Source organism: Capra hircus, chromosome 6 (genome assembly GCF_001704415.2).
Source record: "Capra hircus breed San Clemente chromosome 6, ASM170441v1, whole genome shotgun sequence".
Classification (NCBI taxonomy): domain Eukaryota; kingdom Metazoa; phylum Chordata; class Mammalia; order Artiodactyla; family Bovidae; genus Capra; species Capra hircus.
In genome coordinates, this window is record NC_030813.1 from 2687045 (window position 1) to 2711276 (window position 24232).

At 39.5% G+C, this 24232-nt stretch overlaps 1 protein-coding gene across 2 annotated transcripts; it reads left to right on the plus strand.

The window, feature by feature from the left end:
- Window positions 600–9623, plus strand: NPY1R (neuropeptide Y receptor Y1). Of its 2 annotated transcripts, XM_013964443.2 has the most exons (4): window positions 600–887; window positions 2114–2464; window positions 6921–7747; window positions 7855–9623. In XM_013964443.2, exons 3-4 carry the CDS (start codon window positions 7049–7051, stop codon window positions 8305–8307), a joined length of 1152 nt encoding a protein of 383 aa, XP_013819897.1. In that variant the 5' UTR covers window positions 600–887; window positions 2114–2464; window positions 6921–7048; the 3' UTR covers window positions 8308–9623. The 2 variants fall into 2 exon arrangements, with proteins under 2 accessions (XP_013819897.1, XP_005681309.1); XM_005681252.3 differs by lacking the exon at window positions 2114–2464.

Here is a 24232-nt window from a genome sequence, read left to right on the forward strand (position 1 = left end):
ATCTGAGATCATTGTATCACAATTAGCCTGAATGATCAGGCACCAGGATGGCTTTGCTCCATCAATGCACTCTATGTACATTGTATTTTATTCTTTCATAGCATTCCGCACGGTAGTAGATTAAGTACCTAGGAAACGGCACTGACTCTTTCTGACCCGCAGGAAAATGTTCCATTCCTCATGCTCCCCGAAAGGAAAAGAGTAGCTCGATGCTGGGAACACAGCTGACTCATTGCATTTTCCTAGCGGAAAAAAGAAAGAAAAAAAGATAGAAAACCTTCAGAAAAGCCAGTCCATCTTATCTGAGATTTGCTATTTGTGCTTTTTGAAGGTCTTCTCTTTGTTCGTTGTTAAAACAAACTCCTGGTCTGGCGTAAGAAACAACCGAACATCACAACAGAGGCGAGAGATACAGGAGCGGCGCAGTCGGGATGGGCTTAGTGCCCGCTTCCCCGGAGCTGGGTTTCTCTCGGCTTCCCGCACAACCTCGGCCGCGAGGGGGCACCGACCGCCAGCGACGGCGCGCGGGCGGGACCTCAGCCGGGCGCAGCGCCTCCCTGCCCGCCCCTCCGAGCGCCGAGCGCGCACCCCGTCCGGGGCGCGTGGCCGGACAGTGCGCGCGGCTGTCCGCGCTGCCTCTCGAATTCGCCGGGAGCCTCCGGCGAGACCACGGAGAGGGTGCGGGGGGCTGCGGCGCACCCGGGCTGTCACGTGTCTGGGATTAGGTGGAGCTCAGCTTCAGGGGCGGCTCTTTCCTTCCCCACCGATCTTTAGGATTTGTGCCGGAGAAACACCCACGATCTTTCCACTCCACTCCACTCCGTTCCCTTCCGCGACCGTCCTTTTCGCTTTAATAAACGGGCCAAAAGACGGATCCAGCAGAGAGGGTAAGTTTCCAGTGTACACTTTTGAAGGGACTGACTTTTGAGAAATCTCTCACTGATGAGGTGAAGGATGAGAGAGGAGGGAAAGGCTTTTGAGTCTCGAAACGGGGAGCTGCGGGCGCCCGGGCAGCCTTCCGTTCGGTCCCGCGCAGGCGGTAGCAAGATGCTCCATACCACGCGCCACCCGGGACCGCTGCGGTGTGGGCTGGACGTCGGTGACCCAGGTTCTGTATGGGATTCGAGTGCCCCTCCTCTGGCCATGGTGAGACTGCGTCCCCCTTCCTTCTCTGTCTTTGACATCTTTCGCGAGCCTCCGCGGGGCGGCTACGCTGGGCTTTAGCGAAGGAACGCGCCGCTGGGACAGCGGGAGGAGGAGGGCCTGCGGGTTCGCCTCGGCCCCGCGTTCCGCTCGTGTTGGCGGGGAGCCGCCCCGGGCCAGGTGGGCGCCCAGCGGGCCGCCTGGGTGGAGCCCTACCCCCCGGAGCCGGCCTCTTCTGGCTGACGCCGCGCACGGAGACACCCTGTTCCCTACTTCCGAGTTTCCAGCATCCAACTCTTGAGCTCCTTTTACACTGGTGGTGGTGGTGGAGCGCCACTGGGTAGGAAATTGTGGATGAACTGGAGATGGGGGTGGCCAAAGTGGTCCATTGGTCTCCAGGTAGACTGGAGAGCGGAGAATGTTTTAAGGACTGGTACCGGGTTGGATCTCTGGGTGGGTAAGATCGCCTGGGAAGGGAATAGCTGCTCACTCCAGTGTTCCTGCCTGGAGAATTCAATAGCCTGAGGAGCCTGGTGGGCTACAGTCCATGAGGTCGCGAAGAGTCGGATGGGACTGAGCAACTAGCACTTCCACTTTTCCCGTTGGGCCACAGAGAGCTGAGTCTGGGCTCCGCTTGTTTATTTCCGGCCGTTGTGGATGTTTTCTGCTTCGCCAGTCTCATCGTTATTGGTAGAGACATCTCCAGACAAATGGATGACAAGTGTGTGTGTGTGTGTGTGTGTGTGTGTGTGTGTGTGTGTGTGAAGTGTTAGGAATGAGGACAGTTTGGGGCAATTCACCTAGTTACACAGTATGAAAAACGTGGGCGCGTAAGCGTGCCGATAGCAATTTCGATTTAACACATCACATTTGTTCTTTGATAACTCAGGAAAATCTAGGGGAGGGGAAAGTGAGGGAATGTGTTTTGACGTTCCTTTATTTTTTCTTTTGTTCTTTTCTTTTTTTAAAGGGCTTTCAGATGTGCCTTCCCACCAAGATGCCAGGGAAAGCATAACTTGCCAGGTGGCACCCGGGCAGGGGAAGCGCAGAGCTTTCCTGGCTCTGCCTGAACGGGAAACCCCAGCCACAGTGTTGCTTCCCCGGGGAGAGCAGAAAGCTGTCTGCCCGGTTGCGTTGCATACCGATGACCAAAGACCTGCTGCTTTTCGGGGGGTGACTACTGCTTTATTAGTCTTTCCTTATTGTTATGCGGCAGCTGTCTGTTGAGCAAGCCCTCCCGGAAGGGAAAAAAAAAAACCAGAATTATGTAACTCACGTCCATGAACTAGAAATAACTTTGCTTATTAACAGAGTTAACTTGGTAAGTAACAAGGCTGATACTTCTTTTCCAAAGACTAGGGAGTTGAGCAGCCAGTTTTGAATAAATGATAAAATGTACCTGAAGCAGACCCAGAACAGCAAACCATGAAGGCCAGTACTCTAACTGTAATGGAGAAACATTTCCATTTGGAAGGGGGCTAATTTGCCAACTGGTGATATATGTAGTGTGTCTGTTTTGTCCCTAGGTGCACAACATCTCTAATTGAGATTTAACAACCATTCGTTTTTATTTTGTGGTGTCTTTTGGTACCTATTTCATTTTAGAGGTGTATATTGGAATAATAAAGATTAAATCATTTTCTTTTCCAAAGATGATGTATGTAAATTCTCAATATTGTTATTGTTTGACAATTATCATCCTTGAGATTATGTCTAGGTAGGCTGAAAATACACCTTTTATCTAATGCAGAACCGTTTTACACAAGTAGAATCACATGCACTCAGCAAAGGAGTCTTTTGAATACTCTAAAAAAATAGTTTTCATTTTCTATGTAGCTAAAGTGACTTCAACTTAATAAGAAAACTGCTATTCCTCAACGGGTATGTGTAGCAAATATAATTTCCAAGGATATAAATTTCAAATATAAATTCAAAGATAATGTCAAAGACTGGAGTTTCAGTAGATTTAACCTAAGCTCATCTGCAAGAAAGCTTGGTAGCCCATAAACTGTAATAATTTAATGTGGTTGCATTAAGTCCCATATGTAGTGACTTTTGTCAAAGTCAAAATTAAATATAGATGTAAAATAGATAAAACTGTATTTTTCTTTGTTTTTACTACCAACATCTTGGTGCCTCCATTACCTGTTGCCTAGATTAATGCACTAGCCTCTAAATGAACCTACCTACTTCTCTCTCCTGTCTTAAGTCCTTGAAAACAGCTAGAGTAAGAATTTTAAAACACTGTGATAGGACTTCACGTCTTTACCAGAGACTCTCCACCGAGTCCTCCTCTCGTCTCAGAGACAAGTCAAAGACTGTCCCTGGAGTCACACTCTGCAGTCTGTTTCTCCTCTGCTTACCCTCCAACTACTGCCCCATAGTCCCTCCCTTGTTTGTTTCACTTCTCGTCTACTCGCACCACACACACTCCAGTGGTAAGGATTTTGGCTGTGTTTTCCTTGTGTGCTGCCTCCCTGAGGCTCTGCCTGGCTCCCTCCCCCACTGCGGGGACTTGGCTCATAGCCCTTTTCTCAGGCAGTCAGACGCCTTCCAAGCCACCCAGCAGCAATGCCCTCCCAACAATCCCAGGTCCCCTGCCTTGCTTCTTTCTTCTCCACTGCACTTACTACCATCTTGTCTACTGTCTCTTTTACTGATTTATTGTTTCATGTCTGTCCATAAGACTAGAAACCCATTAGGAAGGTTACTGCTGTTTCCACGAAAACCACCTCTGACACAAAATTGTGTCTGATAAATATTTCTTGGATGAGTGAATTCTCTTTCGGAAACAATGCCTTTTTTAATTTTTCACGAAGTGGAACATCCCCCACACCTGACCTAGTAAAATTATTCTTTTAACTAGCATCCCTTTTGCATGTAAAAGGACTATGATAGTGTAGATAAGGAAGTCACCTTGGAGTCCACATCAGCAAACAAAGAATGCTGGGCCATCAAGCCACCAGCCACTGCAGCTGCCCTGAACTGTGTACCCTGAGGAAATTCACACAGGAAAGAAGAGGATACTGGCCCTGACAGTATTTCAGTGAGCCCAGACTTGTGTTTAGAAATGCATTAAATTCATTAGCTTCAGGTGTCTTGTTTTCTTTAAATAACAGCAGTATTTTGATGTTCCAACTACCTGATTTTTGTTGCAAAAACTCCTATATATGCTGGCTCCTCCCTTAGCTCTCTGGAGCAGTCCCGCAGAATGATTTGAGAGGGTGTCTACAGGGTGTGAGTCCTCAGTGTATCCACCAAATAAAACATAATTCTCAGCTTTTAGGTCATGCATTTTTTCCAGTCAACAATAGAATTCAGCCATTGATGTTAGTATTAACTCACACAAAAGCTTTCCATCCAAGTGTCTACTACTTCATCAGCCATTTTTATTCTAAAGCTGATATTTGAAAGGTATTATGAAATACACATAATATCTACCTTCAAGAGATAATATTACAATTGAGAGGAGCCAATTAAGATTCAAGGGACTATATCGTGCTTTGAAAGGTGGGTAGAATTTGGATGGATGATGAGCAGCAGCAGAGACAAAGATGCAGAAGCTATAATGGGCTGGTGCCCTTGGTGACTGTGAAGGGACTGGCCCTGCTGGGACAGGGCATGCTCTGTGGGGTTGTTAGACCAGGAGTGAGGGCCAGGGTGGTGGTGTGCAGGTGTCAGGCCAGCCCAGGAAGCGTTCACCGGGTCCTGTGTGCTGATGGGGCCGTGCAGAGTTAGAGGATGCAGTTTCCTGTCATGCAAGTTCTACCAGTAAAGGAAAAGTCAGATAACTGAGCCGTAATGTTAAATACCCTTCCAGCAACTTGACTCTGAAGTATGATGAGAAATTTTCTTGAATTCCTAAGAGAGTAGCATTGAAGTGTATACACTTTACTAGCTGTGTACAACAGCTAGTAGGAAGCTGCTGCATAGCATAGGGGGCTCAGCCTGCTGCTCTGTGACAATCTAGACATGTGGATGGGGTCGTGGGAGGGAGGCTCAGAGGGAGACAATATATGCATACATATGACTGATTCACGCTCTTGTACAGCAGAAACCAGCACAACATTGGAAAGCAATTATCCTCCAGTTAAAAATTCTTTTTCCTGAATTCTTAAGTTCAAAATTTCCAAATAATTTTTAGATTAACACTTGCTTCCTCTCTGTTCATTTTCAGACACTGATAGACACAGATATCCTCTCTCTTTGGTATTCTTGAGAGAAAAGTGTGATACCAAGGAAGTTCAGGAGTCTTTCCAGGCTGCTGACAGAGGAGAGAGTTTCTATAACATTCACACTTGATATCATTCCACTGCCTTTCCTAACCATGATACTTTCATTCTCATTACACGGTAGCAACCTTTATTTTATTCTTCAGTTTTATAAGTTGTTTTATGACAGACAGCACCTCATATTCTAGAAAGCAAAAGCACTCAAGGAAAGATTCACTAGTGGCACCACTTAAAAGGCAAAAGCATATTTTATTCATGAAATTTCTTATCTCCTTTTCAACAGAAGTAAATCTGCATGATTTTCTTTATTGTTCTCATGGTAGAAAGAAAAACACTGCAATGCCCTTTCTTAACACAGGCACAATGGCTTGTTAATTAACATAAAAAACCCCATGTCATTTATTTACTTAGTAATCTAAGGAATATCAGATTTTTTTTTTTTTAAGGAGGTTTTAAGGTCTACACGACTGTTGTCTGTGATTTGTTTTATTGGTAAGAAGAGTATTCCTATTACAAAATGCTGTGAAAGATCAAAAGTACAACTAAGATTTACATCTCAGCCTTGTATCTGTATACAGTCTAGTGGGGAGAGAAGATATTTACATGAACAAAACCTTAGAAATCCATAGAAAGCTTCTGACATGTTAATAAAATTTTTGAATATTTAAGTCAGAAATAACTTCAGAGTTACCCCAGTTGAATCCCCTACACACCATGAGAACTTTCCCAGACTTTCTAGTAGCAATTACAAATTATGTGCGGGGAACAGTTTGCAGGCAGTTTGTGCCATTTGATTAAACTCTTGTTCCTCATAAAGATGTGAAATAGTTTTAATATAATCCACTTCCCTTGGTCCTGCTTCTAACTTGAGTGGTCATAATATTCTGAACCAGAAGCCATGGACCAAATGCTGCCCATTCAGATGGGAAGAAGATGTGTGTATGATTCCTAGGAAGTCTTTTCAGTATTAAACACCTCTTGTTCTTTCAGCGGTCCTTCATAGGACAAAGTTTCTTGGTGGTTCACTGAATTGATCATTTTCTTAAGGTGCTTGTGCCAAATAGTCCTCTCTGAAGAGCAGTTCAGTGTATGATGGGGCTATTGCTATCAATACAATTTGATAAATTCTTTTTTAGAGTAAGAGAAAGAATTAGGTACAATTTTTTTCCTTTGTTAGTTTCATATCTGTTTCATATGTTCTAACCTGTGCATTGTTTTTTTAATATGTTAATATTCCTACAACGTTTAGGAATGTGCTGATGGTCCTTTATGTAAGACTTATAGGCAGGAGATTTATACATACTTTACTAATGCACAGACCACTACATTTTCCTGAAACTCAATACATAAGTACATTCAGTTAAAAGTATTAGTAGTGTTTTCAAATTGTTTGCACCATTTCTACTATATTAAAAAAGACGTATATATATATAGAATATATTTTGTTTATTTCAGTGTCTTCACTTTAAATTGTACTATGAATGAGAACTTGTTGCGACTGCCCTCAATAAAATTAATAAAACAATGGTCATTTTCTCTTTACAGATTGTTCAGTTCAAGGGAATGAAGAATTCAGAATAATTTTGATAAATGGATTTTAATATAGAGAATAAAAATAATTTGAGTCTTTGTCCATTTGTCTAAAGTCATCTATAACAGTCAAACCAGTCAAAATGAATTCAACATCATTTTCTCAGGTGGAAAATCATTCAATCTATTATAACTTTTCAGAGAAGAATTCCCGGTTTTTGGCTTTCGAAAATGATGATTGTCATCTGCCCTTGGCCATGATATTCACGTTAGCACTTGCTTATGGAGCTGTGATCATTCTTGGGGTCTCTGGAAACCTGGCTTTGATCATCATCATCTTGAAGCAAAAAGAGATGAGAAATGTCACCAACATCCTGATTGTGAACCTTTCCTTCTCAGACTTGCTTGTGGCCATCATGTGTCTTCCCTTCACATTTGTCTACACGCTGATGGACCACTGGGTTTTTGGTGAGGCAATGTGCAAGTTGAACCCCTTTGTGCAGTGCGTTTCCATCACTGTGTCCATCTTCTCTCTGGTCCTTATCGCCGTGGAACGGCATCAGCTGATTATCAATCCTCGGGGTTGGAGACCAAGTAATAGACATGCATACGTAGGTATTGCGGTCATCTGGGTCCTTGCTGTGGCTTCTTCTCTGCCCTTCCTGATCTATCAAGTATTGACAGATGAGCCCTTCCAAAATGTGACCCTTGATGCGTTCAAGGACAAATACGTCTGCTTTGATAAATTTCCATCAGACTCTCACCGGCTGTCTTATACCACTCTCCTCTTGGTGCTACAGTACTTTGGCCCACTCTGTTTTATATTTATTTGCTACTTCAAGGTAGGAAAACCTTTTCCTCTTAGCATTTTCATTTTTACCTTCTTTCCGCAGGAGTACTCATTCAGTGAATGGTTCTATTTGAATTCTTTATTTTTTCCCTCTTGTAGATATACATACGCTTAAAAAGAAGAAACAGCATGATGGACAAGATGAGAGACAATAAGTACAGGTCCAGTGAAGCCAAAAGAATCAACGTCATGCTGCTGTCCATCGTGGTGGCATTTGCCGTCTGCTGGCTGCCTCTCACCATCTTCAACACTGTGTTTGACTGGGACCATCAGATCATTGCTACCTGCAACCATAATCTGTTGTTCCTTCTCTGCCACCTCACAGCCATGATCTCCACTTGCGTCAACCCCATATTTTATGGCTTCCTGAACAAAAATTTCCAGAGAGACCTGCAGTTCTTCTTTAGCTTTTGTGATTTCCGGTCTCGGGATGACGACTATGAGACCATCGCCATGTCCACCATGCACACAGATGTTTCTAAAACATCTCTGAAGCAAGCAAGCCCAGTCGCACCTAAAAAGATCCACACTGATGATAATGAAAAAATCTGAACCTGCCATAGCATTTGGTCCCAAATGATTGACATCTGCTTAAAAACAAGCACAACCTGAACGGACTTTCATTACCTGTTCTCTTATGGAATGGGATTGAAATCATTTAAGGAAGACCAAAATTTTCTTGCGTTGCTTTTTATTGCTTTTGTAGTAGTTGTCATAATTATATCTGGAACAAAATGTGTGGGCTTTAGAAAATTTTGGCAATAGCCTTGACCAAACATCTTTGAAGTGCTTTTTTGTAAACTTATGCATAGAGTAGAAAGGCTTTTATATTGTATTTATTAGAAAGAAATTTCTTTAATATATTTGTATAAACTGACTTTAGAAGCTCTGTACCCGATGTTCTCCCTCCACTGAGCCACTCTGGCTCAGTGAGATTGTTGGTAGATCGGACAGTCCTGCTTAGGTGAGATTGTCAATAGGTTGGGCAGTCCTGTGCGGTATACACATCCCTTCAGCCTGTTACATGTGACAGCTGGCAAAAGCAGCATTCAAGATGTGAATGCCTACTCTGAGATTGTTCAGAAGTGACTTGCATTGTTTTTGAAATTTTAAGATAGGATTTAGTTTGCTCCTAATTGTTCTTCACTTCAGATGAAAAAATGCATTTAAAAGTACTCAGTGGTGAATATCATGGGGCATTGGGACATCCACAAGAATTAAGTGGGAAACCAGTTCCCTAACCTCAATACTATTTTGGTTTCTGACAACCAAAGGATTTCAGAGTATAACAAGTTAATTAGTATTGCTGCATAGAGTTGGAATATATTTATTTGAATGAATGGTCAAGAGGCTTCTGTTCTTCATGGACTGTTCAGTGTTTGTCAAGCCTTCTGGCATAAATAAATATATATGTAACTTTAAAGCATTTATTTCTAACTTATATATGACCACAAAGTGTATTTTCTATACATCAGTGCCTACATAGCTACTCATTTTTAATGTTCAATGGCCATATTTCAAAGGGCACCAAGGTGTACAGAGTTGAAAGACTGTCCACCCTGCCTAGGAGGGGTAAATACCAGAAAACTGAGGTCACTTCCTGTAGCTCATGTTAACTTATGTGAACTGTGTGCTTTGCGGAGTCTTAACAATCATGCACTGTGTACCAAGGCATTTTGTCACATTAATATATTGATACTCATTTCATGTACCCTGTAATCACGATTGAGCCTCAGAATCATTGAAAGGAGAGATATTTAAAAAAATAAGCGTATCTCTGATGTATTATACAAAATATTAAATGTGTCTGATTTTAGAAGGGCAGACATTTTATTTACTAAAATTGTTTCTCTGTTTTCTGAACAGTCTCTTTTGTGTCTCTCTTTAGCTTCATTTTTTGTTTTTCTTCTTTGGTCCCTTGTCTTCCCTCCTGTAAAGCATCCTCTATCTGCTTGCCAATAAAGCATTTTCTACCTTGTGGTATAACCCTTGGTGGTCCAGCCTCTCTCCCTGGCTTTCTGAAGCTTAATGAAGACAGCGGCTGTTTTATAAGATTCTGTGTCCCAGTGTATTTAGCAAAGTGCAAGCAAGTACACAGAAGGTTTTTAAATTTTTTTCTTAAAAATGAATAAATAATGGCCCAAATCCTTCTTTCTCATTTATTATTGAATTGACTGTACATGCTGAAATGTTATTGGACTCCTCCTAAGTTCTTTTTTACCACAGAACTATTTTCTCTTTTATTATATCATTTTCATTTCTAAAATAACCAAAATGACACTTTAGAAACTTGCATGATTTGTCTTATAAGACAAATATCAGTCTTTGCATTGAATGTTAATATAAATTCAAATTATAGCTGAAGAATGAATTTTACTTAACTGAAAACAATTCTAAAACCATTATTTAATGCATAATGAAAAATATCATCTTTCCTTACCAAAACCTGGAATTTGAAACTAACTGGTGTTTTCTGCCTTGGGGGACAAATGGGAGATTTTGTCTTTGTCTACTTAGGTGCTATGGAAACAAATAGCTGCTTGAGAACAGCCTGAATATGCAGGTGCTTTTTTGTCAGCACATTTGCTGAGATGCCATTTCTAGAATCTTCATTCAGCTGTATAGGCTGCTCATTCTTTAGCTTTTCATAAATAATGAACTAAATACCAAATTATTCTCTTTCATCCAAAGATGTCCATGAGCTAGTAGTAAAGTCTAAAATCAACCACAGATCCATTGTGATTCAAGAAGAAATAAACATTCATGTTAAACCATTGAGTTTTCTCAAACTCAAGAACAAAAATCCATTGCTGGTTTAGTACAAGAGCATAATTATAATGTAGCTTATATAAAATAGAAAAAAATGATAATAGTGAGGGTTTCAAGCACTTAGCCTAATCAAGTAGCATATCAAGTACTTAAGTACGTGTGCGGTTGTGTGACTGGTGTGACCACTTCACAGAAGAGGCAACCAAAGCTCAAGCTGAAATATCTGAGCCCCACACACTGAGCAGCAGATGCAGCAGTAACCAGGCTAGGGTCTGGCCAGCGTTATCAGACCCATCAATGTGCTGAGCTTTAGGAAGTGATTTCTCTTTCCCTCCTTACAAGTAACGTTATTAAGGCATAGCAATGACATTCACCTTCTCTGTCATTTCAGTTGCAGAAAGGACTGACATGGAAGAGGGGAGAGAATATGGCCATGGTGACTATTTGTATCCAGAATTCCCTTCTGAGAGAATTCCATTTAAAATGGAACTGGGTTATTCATACCACCTTTATTTCTTGACTGTTGACTGGATACTGTCATTCCCTTCTCTACTCCACAAATTTCCAAGGATATATATGTGCATGCACATTTTACCATACCTTCAAAATTCTATAACCAAGTAAATATTTATTTTGACAAAGTATTTTTCCATGAACAGTAAAAGTGATAGAAGGAAGTAAATTTAAGCTGGGATCTCAGGGATAACTGGCCTTGTTGAATGAGTTTAGAGGTAGTGCTAGGCCTTTTTTTTTTTTTTTTTTTACAGCCAGGATTGCTTTCAGCAATCAGAGATTCTCCTGGAATGCAGTTTCTCAGTGAAGCATGATTTCTTTCTCAGTCTCCCTATTTTCTTCATCTACTTCTCCATGTGGTCCATCAAGCAACACATTACACTTAAGAATTGGAGCCCATGAGAATGAGAGCATAGCTTTCTAGGACAAATGGATAAGATTTCTCAAATTGCATTTAATGATTCCTTTATTAATATATTTGTGTGTGTGTACATGCAACACATTGTATGGGTATGAATATATATATTAAATATATATATTTCTACAATGGGCTTATTTTCATTGCTATTTTTAAATTTCTAATAAAAATGATCACATACATAGCATGTATCACAAATCATTCTAATAATACCACTAATGCTTTCCTCACATATCTGAAGATAAAACTGAGGCATGGAGATATTATATAACTCATCTAATGTTGCTCAGCTGGTAAATGACAGCCAGGATTCGAATCCAGGCAACTTGGCTTCTGAAGAGGAGCCTTTGACCTACACTGAGAAAGTTTCCCACATGCCAGACTCTGCATGATTCCCCCACCTCTGCATCCCCTATCTTTCCATTCCTGACCTGTATTTCTAGTCCACACTGACCCTAATCCTAAACAACATCAGAAAGGTTAAAGTTAGATATTTTCAAAGCCATCCTCTGAGAGCTAACATAAATCCCTAATTATGGTGATTCAAGCCCAGGTGCAGAGCTGAGACACAGATCTCCCTTACCCAAGGATGATCAATACAGACCTGCTTTCATGTTCTCCAGGTCTTGCTCTCCTCCGCCCTCCCGATCTATACAACCCCTAGTCTTTCTGGTATCCCAGCTTGAGACATCTTCTAGGATCATTTTACCAATAACCATGTTGAGTTGAAGCCTGACATCATCATATAGGGTCTCATGAGTGGAGTCCTGTTACAAGGACTGTACCTACGTGACTCCTTAATCTTGAATCCTCCCTGGGAGAGAATGTGAAGAACTGTCAATTAAAATTGTTGACCAAGGGTGAACAGTATTTTATTAAAACTGTTTTTTTAAATTAAATCTTCAGTATTTTATACTGAAGCAGTTTTTTGATGGAACTTTACAACTGCTCCTTCACTAAGCAGAATTACATCATGAACTGTGACTTTTGAAATGTTTTTTTAAAGCAATTATATTTTATTATACTTATTCTTTTGTCAAAAGTAGCATTGCCTAAAGTTCTGTTTGTTTATCATCAGAAATGAAAACTATGAGGGTCATCTGGATTTCTGGGCAATCTTTCTCTTTATCGTTTATTGAGATATAATTGGCATACTATAAAATCAACTATTTAGAAGTACTTTCCAGTGGTAATTTGTATATTCACAGAGTTGTCCAATCAACATCATTATATGATTCCAGTTTTTGTTCATCACTCCAAAAAGAAATCCTAACTTCTGGTCTCCAGTCTGGTAAGTAGAAGCTTAGAAATTGTCACCTTGTCCTAAGAAGTAAAAAACTGAGCAAACTGAAAACCAGAAATTCCCTTTAGATCCATCAGAGAAGTGAGGTCACTGAGCAGACTACTGGACCCAAATGAAGAGACAAACAGATACAGAGAATCACAAGTTACTGGAGAAGAAACTTCTATGGAAGCAGTAGTGGGGCAAAAAAAAAACTTGAACTCTAATGGAGACTTAGAGTGGACAGGCTTCCCTAGTAATGGACAGGGCTCAGCTGGAAAAGAATCTACCTGCAATGTGGAAGACCTGGGTTCAATCCCTGGGTTGGGAAGATCCCCTGGAGAAGGGAACAGCTACCCACTCCAGTATTCTGGCCTGGAGAATTCCACAGACTGTATAGTCCATGGGGTTGCAGAGTGAGATACGACTGAGCAACTTTCACTTTCATTTTTGAGTGGACAAATCTGAGAGTTAAAAACTCCAGTCATATGGGAGGGGAGAGGCACACTGTGTTGTTTACCATCAGGAGCCTAACTGCACTTTTACAGTGAATATTGGAGAAAAATACCTTGTGCTTCTAGTAGGAGGTGAGGAAGAGGAACCATTTTAAAATATGCCAGAGCATTCTATACTTCAACAAGGCCTGCTCTTTAGGAGAATTATTTTATCAGAGCCTAACCTGCTGGATTTTTATCAGAGTCTAACTGGCCTGGGGGAATGGTAACACCCACTTCCAGTTACCTTTCCTCTCCCATAGTAGAGAAGGGATATATCCAACACCAGCCAAATGTAAGCACCTACCTCTCCTCCTAAGAGGGGCAAACAACCTGAGGAGAGCTTGTGAAGTTCACATTTCAGAGACTCACTCAAAGAGTGAGACCTAATTTTAGGACAGTTGAGTACATCCCCTCTCCTCACAGTTTACCTCAACATCATTAAAGGCTGTTTACCAGTTACTTTTACCTATAACATCCAGTTAAGAAAAAAATTACAAAGCACACTTGAAATCAAAAAACACAGTTTGAAGAGACAGTGCAAGCAACAGAGTCAGACTCAGACATGGCAAGAATATTGATATTGTCAGACTGGCATTCAAATAACTTATTATGATGAATATGCTAAGGGATCTAATGAATAAAATAGAGATCATGCAAGAACAGATGGTCTATGTAAGCAGAGAGGTGGAAATTATAAGAAAGCTTAAAAAAGAATTGCCAGAGATCATTAACACTGTAAGAGAAATGAAGAATACCTTTAAATGTTTCACTTCTAGACTGGACACTGAGGAAAGCATTTCTAACCTTGAGAGTAAGTCAATAGAAACATCCAACATTGAAAAGCAAAGAGAAAACAAGACAAAATAAGCAAGCAAACAAACAAAAATTCAGAACAGAATATCCAGGAAATGTGATTACAAAAGGTATAACCTGTGTATAATGGGAATATCAAAAACAGAATAAGAGAAAATGTAACAGAAGAAATATTTCGAACAATAATGAGGGAGAATTTCTTCAAAGTTAATGTCAGACACCAAACCACAGATCTGGGAAACATGAAGAACACCAAGGAGGATAAATGGCAAGAAACACACACACATTCAATACTATACCTAAGTATATCATATTCAAATTAAAAGTTGAATATGAGCTAGGTCATCGAAAAAATGATGTAGGTCATAAACTCAGATCTGTATAAATAAAGGAAGAACAGCAGAGAACAAGTAAGTTATTATAAAATAGAAACTTTTGTTTTTCTTATTCTAACATATAGTAGTCTGTTAAAAATAGTAATGGCAACAATAATAGCAATAATTATATCTATATAAAATACAAAATCATTTACACAGTTGCAGTTATTATTTTGTCTACGTATGTAAACATACATGATTGAGGACATAGCAGTATATATCCTTATGCATGAACACATTTATATATAAGTAAAGTGAGTGACAGCAATGTTACAAGGAACAAGAAGGAAGAATTAAGATTATTTTGTTATTATCACCACATCAACAAAAGGTTTAAAAAAACACATGATCATTTCAATAAATACAGGAAAAGTGTTTGATAAAATTCAACAAATATTCATGATAAAAATTCTTACCAAATTGAATATGGAAGGAACATATCTCAACACAATAATAGCCAATGCAATATTCAACAGTGAAAAGCTGAAAGCCTTCTCGCTAAAATCTGGAACAGGACAAGGATACCAACTCTTGCTGCTGCTGCTACTGCTGCTAAGTCGCTTCAGTCGTGTCCGACTCTGTGTGACCCCATAGACGGCAGCCCATCAGGCTCCCCGTCCCTGGGATTCTCCAGGCAAGAACACTGGAGTGGGTTGCCATTTCTTTCTCCACCAACTCTCGCCAGTTCTATTTAATATAGTACTGAAAGTGCTAGCCGAGCATTCAGATAAGAAAAAGAAATAAAGTTATCCAACTTGGAAGGAAAGAGGTAAAACTGTCATTATATGCTGATGGCATGATATTCTAAATGACTTCAGGCTTTAGAAAACCCGAAAAACTTCACACAAAACTACTAGAACTGATAAATGAATTCAGTAAAGTAGCAGGATTCAAGATTAACATACAGAAATTGGTTGTATATACCAACAATTAAATATCAGAAAGAGAAAGTAAAAAGAAGATTGCTACTATAAGATACTTGAACTAGGTATAAAGTGGATAGTGCTATTTGAGTGTGGACTTGGATTAATTGTGAATGTGCATCACAAACTCTAGGGCAATCACTCGGTAAAAGTTTAAAAATGTACTGTAAATAATACGCTAAGAAAAAAGAGAAAATTGAGTCATACAGAATGCTCAATTAAATCCAGAAATGGCAATAAAAGAGTGGAAGAATAAAATAAAGAATGAGAGAAACAAGTAGAAAACAGTAAAAAGTATAGTGGATATTAACTATATCAATAATCACTTCAAATGTCAGTGGTCTAAATATACCCATTAAAAAACAGAGATTGCCAGAACAGATCAAAAGAGAAAACAAGATCCAATTATATGTTGTCTACAAGAGACAGATTTTAAACAGAAAGATAATTTAGGTTAAAAGTAAGAGAATGGTAACAAAAAACAAATGGGCTAAGGACTTGAACAGACATTTCTCTGAAGAGAAAATACCAACTAAAAAAAATTAGCAATAAACACCTGAAAATATGCTTAATATTACTAATAATTAGGAAAATACAAACCAAACCTACAATAAATGGTGGCTAATATCATTAGGATGGTTACTATAAAATAATAATGATAATAAAGTGTTGGCAAGCATGTAAAGAAATTGGAGCCCTTATGCACTGTTAGTGGGAATATAAATAGCTGCTGTGGAAAACAGTGTGGTGGCTCCTAAACTTATTAGAAATAGAACTACTATATTATCCAGTATCCCATTAGTGGATATATACTGAAAGCTATTGAAAACAGGATCTAAAAACAATTTGTACTCTTATGTTCACAGCAGAATTACTCACAATAGCTAAATCGTGGAAGCACTGCAAGTGTCCATTGACAGATGAATAGATAAGCAAAATGTGCTATTACATATGTGTGTGTGTGTGTGTATGTATATATAGAAAATGAACTATTATTCAGCCTTGTAAGGGAAGGAAATTCTGACATGTGCTATAATATGCATGAACCTTGAAGACATAATGCTAAGTGAAATGAAGCAGTCATAAAAGCACAAATACTGTGTGATTCCACTCGTATGAGTTTAGAGTAATCAAAATCATAGACACAGAAAGTAGAATGACGGTTCCCTGAGCTGGAGGAGGAGGCAATTGGAAATTATTGTTTAATGGGTATAGAGCTTCAGTTTTGCAAGATGAAAAGAGTTCTGGTGATAGTGGGGATGATTGCACAATAGCATGAGTGTACTTAATGGCATTAAACTATACACGTAAAAGTGGCTCAGATAGTAAATTTTATATTATGTGTATTTTATCACAATAAAAAAAGTGGAATAAAAGTAAAAGATGGAGAAGGTGTGTACCATAAATCGTGTTGACACTAATCAAAAGAAAGCAGGCATAACTATATTAATTTCAAAACAGAGCATAGATGAGAGCAAGGAAAGTTATGAGGGCTATGGAGAGGCATTCCATAATAGTAACATTCATTATTATATAAAATAATACTATCATCTCCTAGAAGATCTAATGATCTTTGATGTTCACATACCTAACAGAGTATATGAGGCAAAAATGTATAGAACTCGAAGGAGAAACTATATATACTATTATAGTTGGATACTTACAGACTCTTCTGTGAGGAATGGATGGTATAGTAGACAAAAAATCATTTAGAACTTCAGTGAACTCAACAGCACCATCAATCAACTGGATTAAATTGCCATCTACTGACTACTTTATCTAATAACAGCAGGCTACACATTCTTTACAAGCTCACATAGAACATTCACCAAAATATACCACATTCTTCGCTGAGTCGGATACGACTGAGCGACTTCACTTTCACTTTTCACTTTCATGCATTGAAGGAAACGGCAACCCACCCCAGTGTTCTTGCCTGGAGAATCCTAGGGACGGGGGAGCCTGGTAGGCTGCCATCTCGTCTATGGAGTCACACAGAGTTGGACATGACTGAAGTGACTTAGCAGGCTATGCAAAAACAAGCAAAAAACCTTAGCAAATTTAAAACAACCAGAATTCATACAATGTCTGCTCTGAGATCAAAATGGAATTAAGCTAGACATCAATAGTAGAAACATAGCTGGAAAATCCCCTAATACTTGGAGGTTTAACAAAACAATTTGAAGTAACACGCAAGTTAAATAAGAAATATCAAAAGAGAAAATATATGTATTGAAGTAAATGACAGTGAAAGTACAACTTATCAAAATTTTTGGAATGCAGTGAAAACAATGTTTATAGAAAAGATTATAACATTGAATGTATGTATTTAAAAAATAAGAAATATCTAAAATTAATAGTCTCTATGCACTAGGGTAATAAATCCAAAATAAGCATAAGAGCAAAAAATTAAAATTAGAGCAGAAATCAATGAAATTGAAAACAGAGACTCAATAGGGAAAGTAAATGAAGCTGAAAGGTCATTCTTTGAAAAAATTAATAAGGTTGATAAGACTATAGTCAGGCTAACTAAGAAAAAAAGAGAGGATACAAATTACTAATGTTAGAAATAAAAGAGATTGAATAGCTACAGAACTTACAGACATTAAAAGGATAAAAAGGATATTATAAACAGCTCAGTTCCACACATTTGCTAACCCAGTTGAAATGGACAAATACTTGAAAGACGCAATTAGTCAAAGCTCACAAAAGAAGAAATAGACAGTATGAATATATCTATTAAAGAAATTGATTTAACAGTTAAAAAACTTCCAAGACAGTAAGGACCAGGCACAGATGAATTCACTATTCTATTGAAAATTCAAGTTAGAAATTACACTAAATCTATGCAATGTCTTTCAGAAGATAGGAGCAGAGAGAATACCTTCTAATTAATTCTACAAAACTATTATTGCCAAATATCAAAATGAGACAAAGTCATTACAAGAAAAGAAAAGTACGTATCAATATATTTTGTGAAAATAGATTCAAAAATCCTAAAATATTTTAGCAAATTGAATCAAGGTATATAAAGAACATTTCACTAGAATCAACTGCATTTTACCCCAAATATCCAAGGCTGATTCAGTATTTAAAAATCAATTAATGTAATTCACCATATCAATAGGATAGAAAGATAGATATCATATCAATTGATATAGAAAAAGATATCTGACAATACCCAACACTTATTCACAATAAAAACTCATCAAACTAGGAATAGGGATTTCCTCAATTTAATAAACAATATCTACATACAAATCTATAGTTAAAATCAAGCTTAATGAGAAACCCGAAGCCTTCTCACGTAGGTGTAGTACAAGACAAGGATGTTTCTTCTCATCATTTCTTTTTAACATAGTATTGGAAAAGAAAGTGTTAGTTGCTCAGTCGTGTCCCACTCTTTGCAACACCATGGACTGTAGCCCACCAGGCCCTCTCTCCATGGAACTCTCCAGGCAAGAATACTACAGTGGGTTGCCATTTCCTGCTCTAGGGGCTCTCGTGACCCATGGATTAAACACGGGTCTCTTGCATCTCCTGCATGGCAGGCAGATTCTTTACAGTCTGAGCCACCAGAGAAGAACCATTTGTGTAGTATTGGAAGTCCTAGCCAAAGTGATAAGACAAGAAAAGGAAATTTAAGGCATTGATTCAGTTCAGTTCAGTTCAGTCTCTCAGTTGTGTCTGACTCTGTGACCCCATGGACTGCAGCATGCCAGGCTTCCCTGTCCATCACCAACTCCCAGAGTTCACCCAAACCCATGTGCATTGGGTCGGTGATGCCATCCAATCATCTCATCCTCTGTTGTCCCCTTCTCCTGCCCTCATTCTTTCCCAGCATCAGAGTCTTTTCCAATGAGTCAGCTCTTTGCATCAGGTGGCCAAAGTGTTGGAGTTTCAGTTTCAATATCAGTCCTTCCAATGAACACCCAGAACTGATCTCCTTTAGTATGGACTGGTTGGATCTCCTTGCAGTCCAAGGGACTCTCAAGAGTCTTCTCCAACACCACAGTTCAAAAGCATCAATTCTTTGGTGCTCAGCTTTCTTTATAGTTCAACTCTCACATCCCTACATGACTACAGGAAAAACCATGGCCTTGACTATACGGATCTTTGTTGGCAAAGTAATGTCTCTGCTTTTGAATATGCTGTCTAGGTTGGTCATAACTTTCCTTCCAAGGAGAAAGCGTCTTTTAATTTCATGGCTGTAATCACCATCTGCAGTGATTTTGGATGTATTTAACTTCAATCAAAAATTTTTGTTAGATTGTATTGTGACAGCTATAATACCAATATTAATTTAAAAAACCTTATCAAAAATGAGGAATTTTTGTGTGTTATGGCTTTTCAGTTGCTAAGTTGTGTTTGACTATTCGAAACCCCATGGACTGCAGCACACCTGGCCTCTCTGTCCTTTACCACCTCCCAGTGTCTGCTCATATTCATGTCAATTGAGTTGGTGATGCTATCTAATCATCTCATCTTCTTCTGCCCTCTTCTCCTTTTGCCTTCAATCCTTCCCAGTATCAGGGTCTTTTGTGATGAGTCAGCTCTTCTCATCAAGTGGCCAAAGTATTGGAGCTTCAGCTTCAACATCAGTCCTTCCAATTAATATTCGGGGTTAATTTCCTTTACAATTGACTACTTTGATCTCCTTACAGTCCAAGAGACTCTCAAGAGTCTTCTCCAGAACCACAGTTTGAAAGAATCAGCTCTTTTTGGTCCAACTCTCACATCCATTAATGACTACTGGTAAAACCACAGCTTTGACTATACAGACCTTTGCTGTCAAAGTGATGTCTCTGCTTTTCAATACATTGTCTTGGTTGGTCATAGCTTTCCTTCCAAGGAACAAGAGTTTTTTAATTTCATGGCTACAGTCACAATCTGCAGTGATTTTGGAGCCCAAGAAAAGAAATATCTGTCAACTGTTTCCACTTTTTCCCCTCTGTTTGCCATAAAGTGATGGGACCACATGCTATGATCTTGGAAGTTTTTTGAATATTGAATTTTAAGCCAACTTTTCCACTCTCCTCTTTCACCCTCATCAAGAGGCTTTTTCATCAAGTGAAAAGTTCCTCTTCATTTTCTGTCATTAGAGTGGTATCATCTGCAAATATAAGGCTGTTGATATTTCTCCCAGCAATCTCAATTCCAGGTTGTGATTCATCTATCCCAGGATTTTGCCTGATGTATTCTGCATATAAATTAAATAAGTAGGGTGACAATATATAGCCTTGATGTTATCCATTAAAATTTTGAACCAGTCTGTTGTTCCATCTAATGTTCTAATTGTTGCTTCTTGACCCACATACAGATTTCTCAGGAGACAGGTAAGGTGGTCTGGTATTCCCATCTCTTTAATATTTTCAACAGTTTGTTGTGATCCACACAGTCAAATGCTTTAGCATAGTCAATGAAGCAGAAGTAGATGTTTTTTCCTGGAATTCTCTAGCTTTTTCTATGAGCCATTGAAATTTGATCTCTGGTTCCTCTGCCTCTTCTAAACCCCGCTTGTATATCTGGAAGTTCTTGGTTCATGTACTGCTGAAGCTTAGCTCGAAGGATTTCAAATATAGCTTTACAACTGTGAGAAATGAGCGCCATGGTAAGATAGTGTGTGCATTATTTGGCACTACTTTTTTTGAGATTGAAATGAAAACTGACCTTTTCTAGTCTTGTGGCCACTGATGAGTTGTCCAAATTTGCTGGTATATTGAGTGCAGCACTTTAACAGCATAATCTTTTAGGACTGTAAGCTCAGCTGGAATTCCTTCACCTCCACTAGCCATGTTTGTAGTGATGCTTCCTAAGCAGATATCACACTCCAGGATGTCTGGCTTTAGGTGATGACCACACCATCATGGTTATCTCTGTAATTAAAACCTTGTTTGTATAGTTCTTCTGTATGTTCTTGCCACCTCCTTTTTATCACTTCTGTTAGGTCCTTGCTGTTTCTATCCCTTATTGTGCTAATCCTTGCATGAAATATTCCCTTGTTCAGCTCAGTTCAGTTACTCAGTCGTGTCTGACTCTTTGCGACCCCATGGACTGCAACACACCAGGCCCCCTGTTCATCACCAACTTCTGGAGTCCACCCAAACCCATGTCCATTGAGTTAGTGATGCCATCCAGCCATCTCATCCTCTGTCATCCCCTTCACCTCCTGCCTTCATTCTTTCTCAGCATCAGGGTATTTTCGAAAGAGTCAGCTCTTTGCATCAGGGTGGCCAAAGTATTGGAGTTGCAGCTTCAAAATCAGTCCTATCAATGAACACCCAGGACTGATCTCCTTCAGGATGGACTGGTTGGATCTCCTTGCAGTCCAAAGGACTCTCAAGAGTCTTCTCCAACACCACAGTTCAAAGACATCAACTCTTTGGCACTCAGTTTTCTTTATAGTCCAACTGTCACATTCATACATGATCACTGGAAAAACCATAGCCTTGGCTAGATGGACCTTTGTGGACAAAGTAATGTCTCTGCTTTTTAATATGCTATCTAGGTTGGTCATAACTTTCCTTCCAAGGAGCAAGGGTCTTAATTTCATGGCTTCAGTCACCATCTGCAGTGATTTTTGGTCCCCAGAAAAATAAAGTCAGCCACCGTTTCCACCGTTTCCCCATCTATTTCCCATGAAGTGATGGGACCAGATGCCATGACCTTAGTTTTCTGAATGTTGAGTTTTAAGCCAACTTTTTCACCCTCCTCTTTCACTTTCATCAAGAGGTTTTTTAGTTCCTCTTCACTTTCTGCCATAAGGATGGTGTCATCTGCATATCTGAGGTTATTGATATTTCTCCCTGCAATCTTGATTCCAGCTTGTGCTTCTTCCAGCCCAATGTTTCTCATGATGTACTCTGCATATAAGTTAAATAAGCAAGATGACAACATTCAGCCTTTACATACTCCTTTTCCTATTTGGAACCAGTCTGTTGTTCCATGTTCAGTTCTAACTGTTGCTTCCTGACCTGCATACAGATTTCTCAAGAGGCAGGTCAGGTGGTCTGGTATTCCTATCTCTTTCAGAATGTTCTGCAGTTTATTGTGATCCACACAGTCAAAGGCTTTGGCATAGTCAATAAAGCAGAAATAGATGTTTTTCTAGAACTCTCTTCCTTTTCCCATGATCCAGCGGATATTGGCAATTTGATCTCTGGTTCCTCTGCTTTTTCTAAAACCAGCTTGACCATCTGGAAGTTCACAGTTCATGTATTGCTGAAGCCTGGCTTGGAGAATTTTGAGCATTACTTTACTAGCGTGTGAAATGAGTGCAATGGTGTGGTAGTTTGAGCATTCTTTGGCTTGCCTTTCTTTGGGATTGGCCTGAAAACTGACCTTTTCCAGTCCTGTGGCCACTGCTGAGTATTCCCTTGATTTCTCAAATTTTCTTAAAAAAGTTATCTAGTCTTTCCCATTTTATTGTGTTCCTTGGCTTCTTTACACTGTTCATTTAACAAGTTTCTTATCTTTCCTAGCTATTTACTTCTCTTCTTTCCTCAGCTGTATGTCATGCCTCCTCAGATAACCACTTTTCTTTCTTACATTTCTTTTCATTTGTGTTGGCTTTGATCACCACCTCCTTTACAGTGTTACAAACCTCTGTTTATAGAGCGTCAAATACTCTCTCTACCTTTGAATCTATTGGTCACATCCACTGTATAATTATGAGGGATTTTATTTAGGTCATACTTAAATGGGCTAGTGTTTTTCCCTAGTTTCTTCAATCTAAGCCTGAATTTTACAATTAGGAGCTGGTTATCTAAACCCCAGTCAGCTTCAGGTCTTGTTTTTGCTAACTGTATAGAGCTTCCATCTTTTGCTGCAAAGAATATAATCGATCTGATTTTGGTATTGACCATTTGGTGATGTCCATGTGTAGAGACATCTCTTCGTTATTGGAAGAGTGTTTGCTATGACATGTGTGTTCTTTTGATGAAACTCTCTTATGTTTTGCCCTGCTTCATTTTGCACTCCAATGCCAAACTTGCCTGCTACTCCAAGTATCTCTTGACTTCCCACTTTTTTATTTCAATCCCCTATGATGAAAAGGGGATCCAATCCTGTTTGTATTCCAATTCCTTATATTAAAAAGCAGAGACTTTACTTTGTCAACACAGGTCTGTCCAGTCACGGCTATGGTTTTTCCAGTTGTCTATGTATGGATATAAGAGTTGGACTATGAAGAAAGCCGAGCACCAAAGAATTGATGCTTTTGAACTGTGGTTTTGGAGAAGACTCTTGAGAGTTTCTTGGACTGCAGGGAGATCAAACTAGTCAATCCTAAAGGAAATTAGTCCTGAATATACATTGGAAGGACTGATGCTGAAGCTGAAACTCCAGTACTTTGGCCACCTGATTCAAAGAGCTGAATCACTGAAAAAGACCCTGATTCTGGGAAAGATTGAAAGCAGGAGGAAAAGGGGATGAGGGAAGGTGAGATTGTTGGATGGCACCACCGACTCAATGCACATGAGTCTGAGCAAGCTCTGAGAGTTGGTGATGGACAGGGAAGCCTAGAATGCTGCAGTCCATGGGGTCGCAAAGAGTCGGACATGACTGAGTGACTGAGCTGAACTGACTGATGATGAAAAGGACATTTTATTTTTGGTGTTAGTTCTAAAAGGTCTTAGGTCTTCGTAGAGTCATTCAACTCCAGCTTCTTCCTCATCAGTGGTCGGGGCATAGACTTGTATTGCTGTGATATTGAATGGTTTACCTTGGAAATGAACCAAGGTCATTCTGTCATTTTTGAGATTGTACCCAAGTACTGCATTTCAGACTGTTTTGTTGACTCTTAGGACTATATTTCTTCTGAGGGATTCTTGCCCATAGTAGCAGATATAAAGGTCATCTGAATTAATTTCACCCATTTCTGTCCA

What these genes read in the sequence shown, in the direction of transcription:
- NPY1R (XM_013964443.2), top strand. Translation starts at nt 7,049, where the DNA reads ATGAATTCAACATCATTTTCTCAGGTGGAAAATCATTCAATCTATTAT. An exon ending in TATTTATTTGCTACTTCAAG is followed by an intron (nt 7,748 to 7,854) that starts GTAGGAAAACCT and finishes TCCCTCTTGTAG; the next exon opens with ATATACATACGCTTAAAAAG.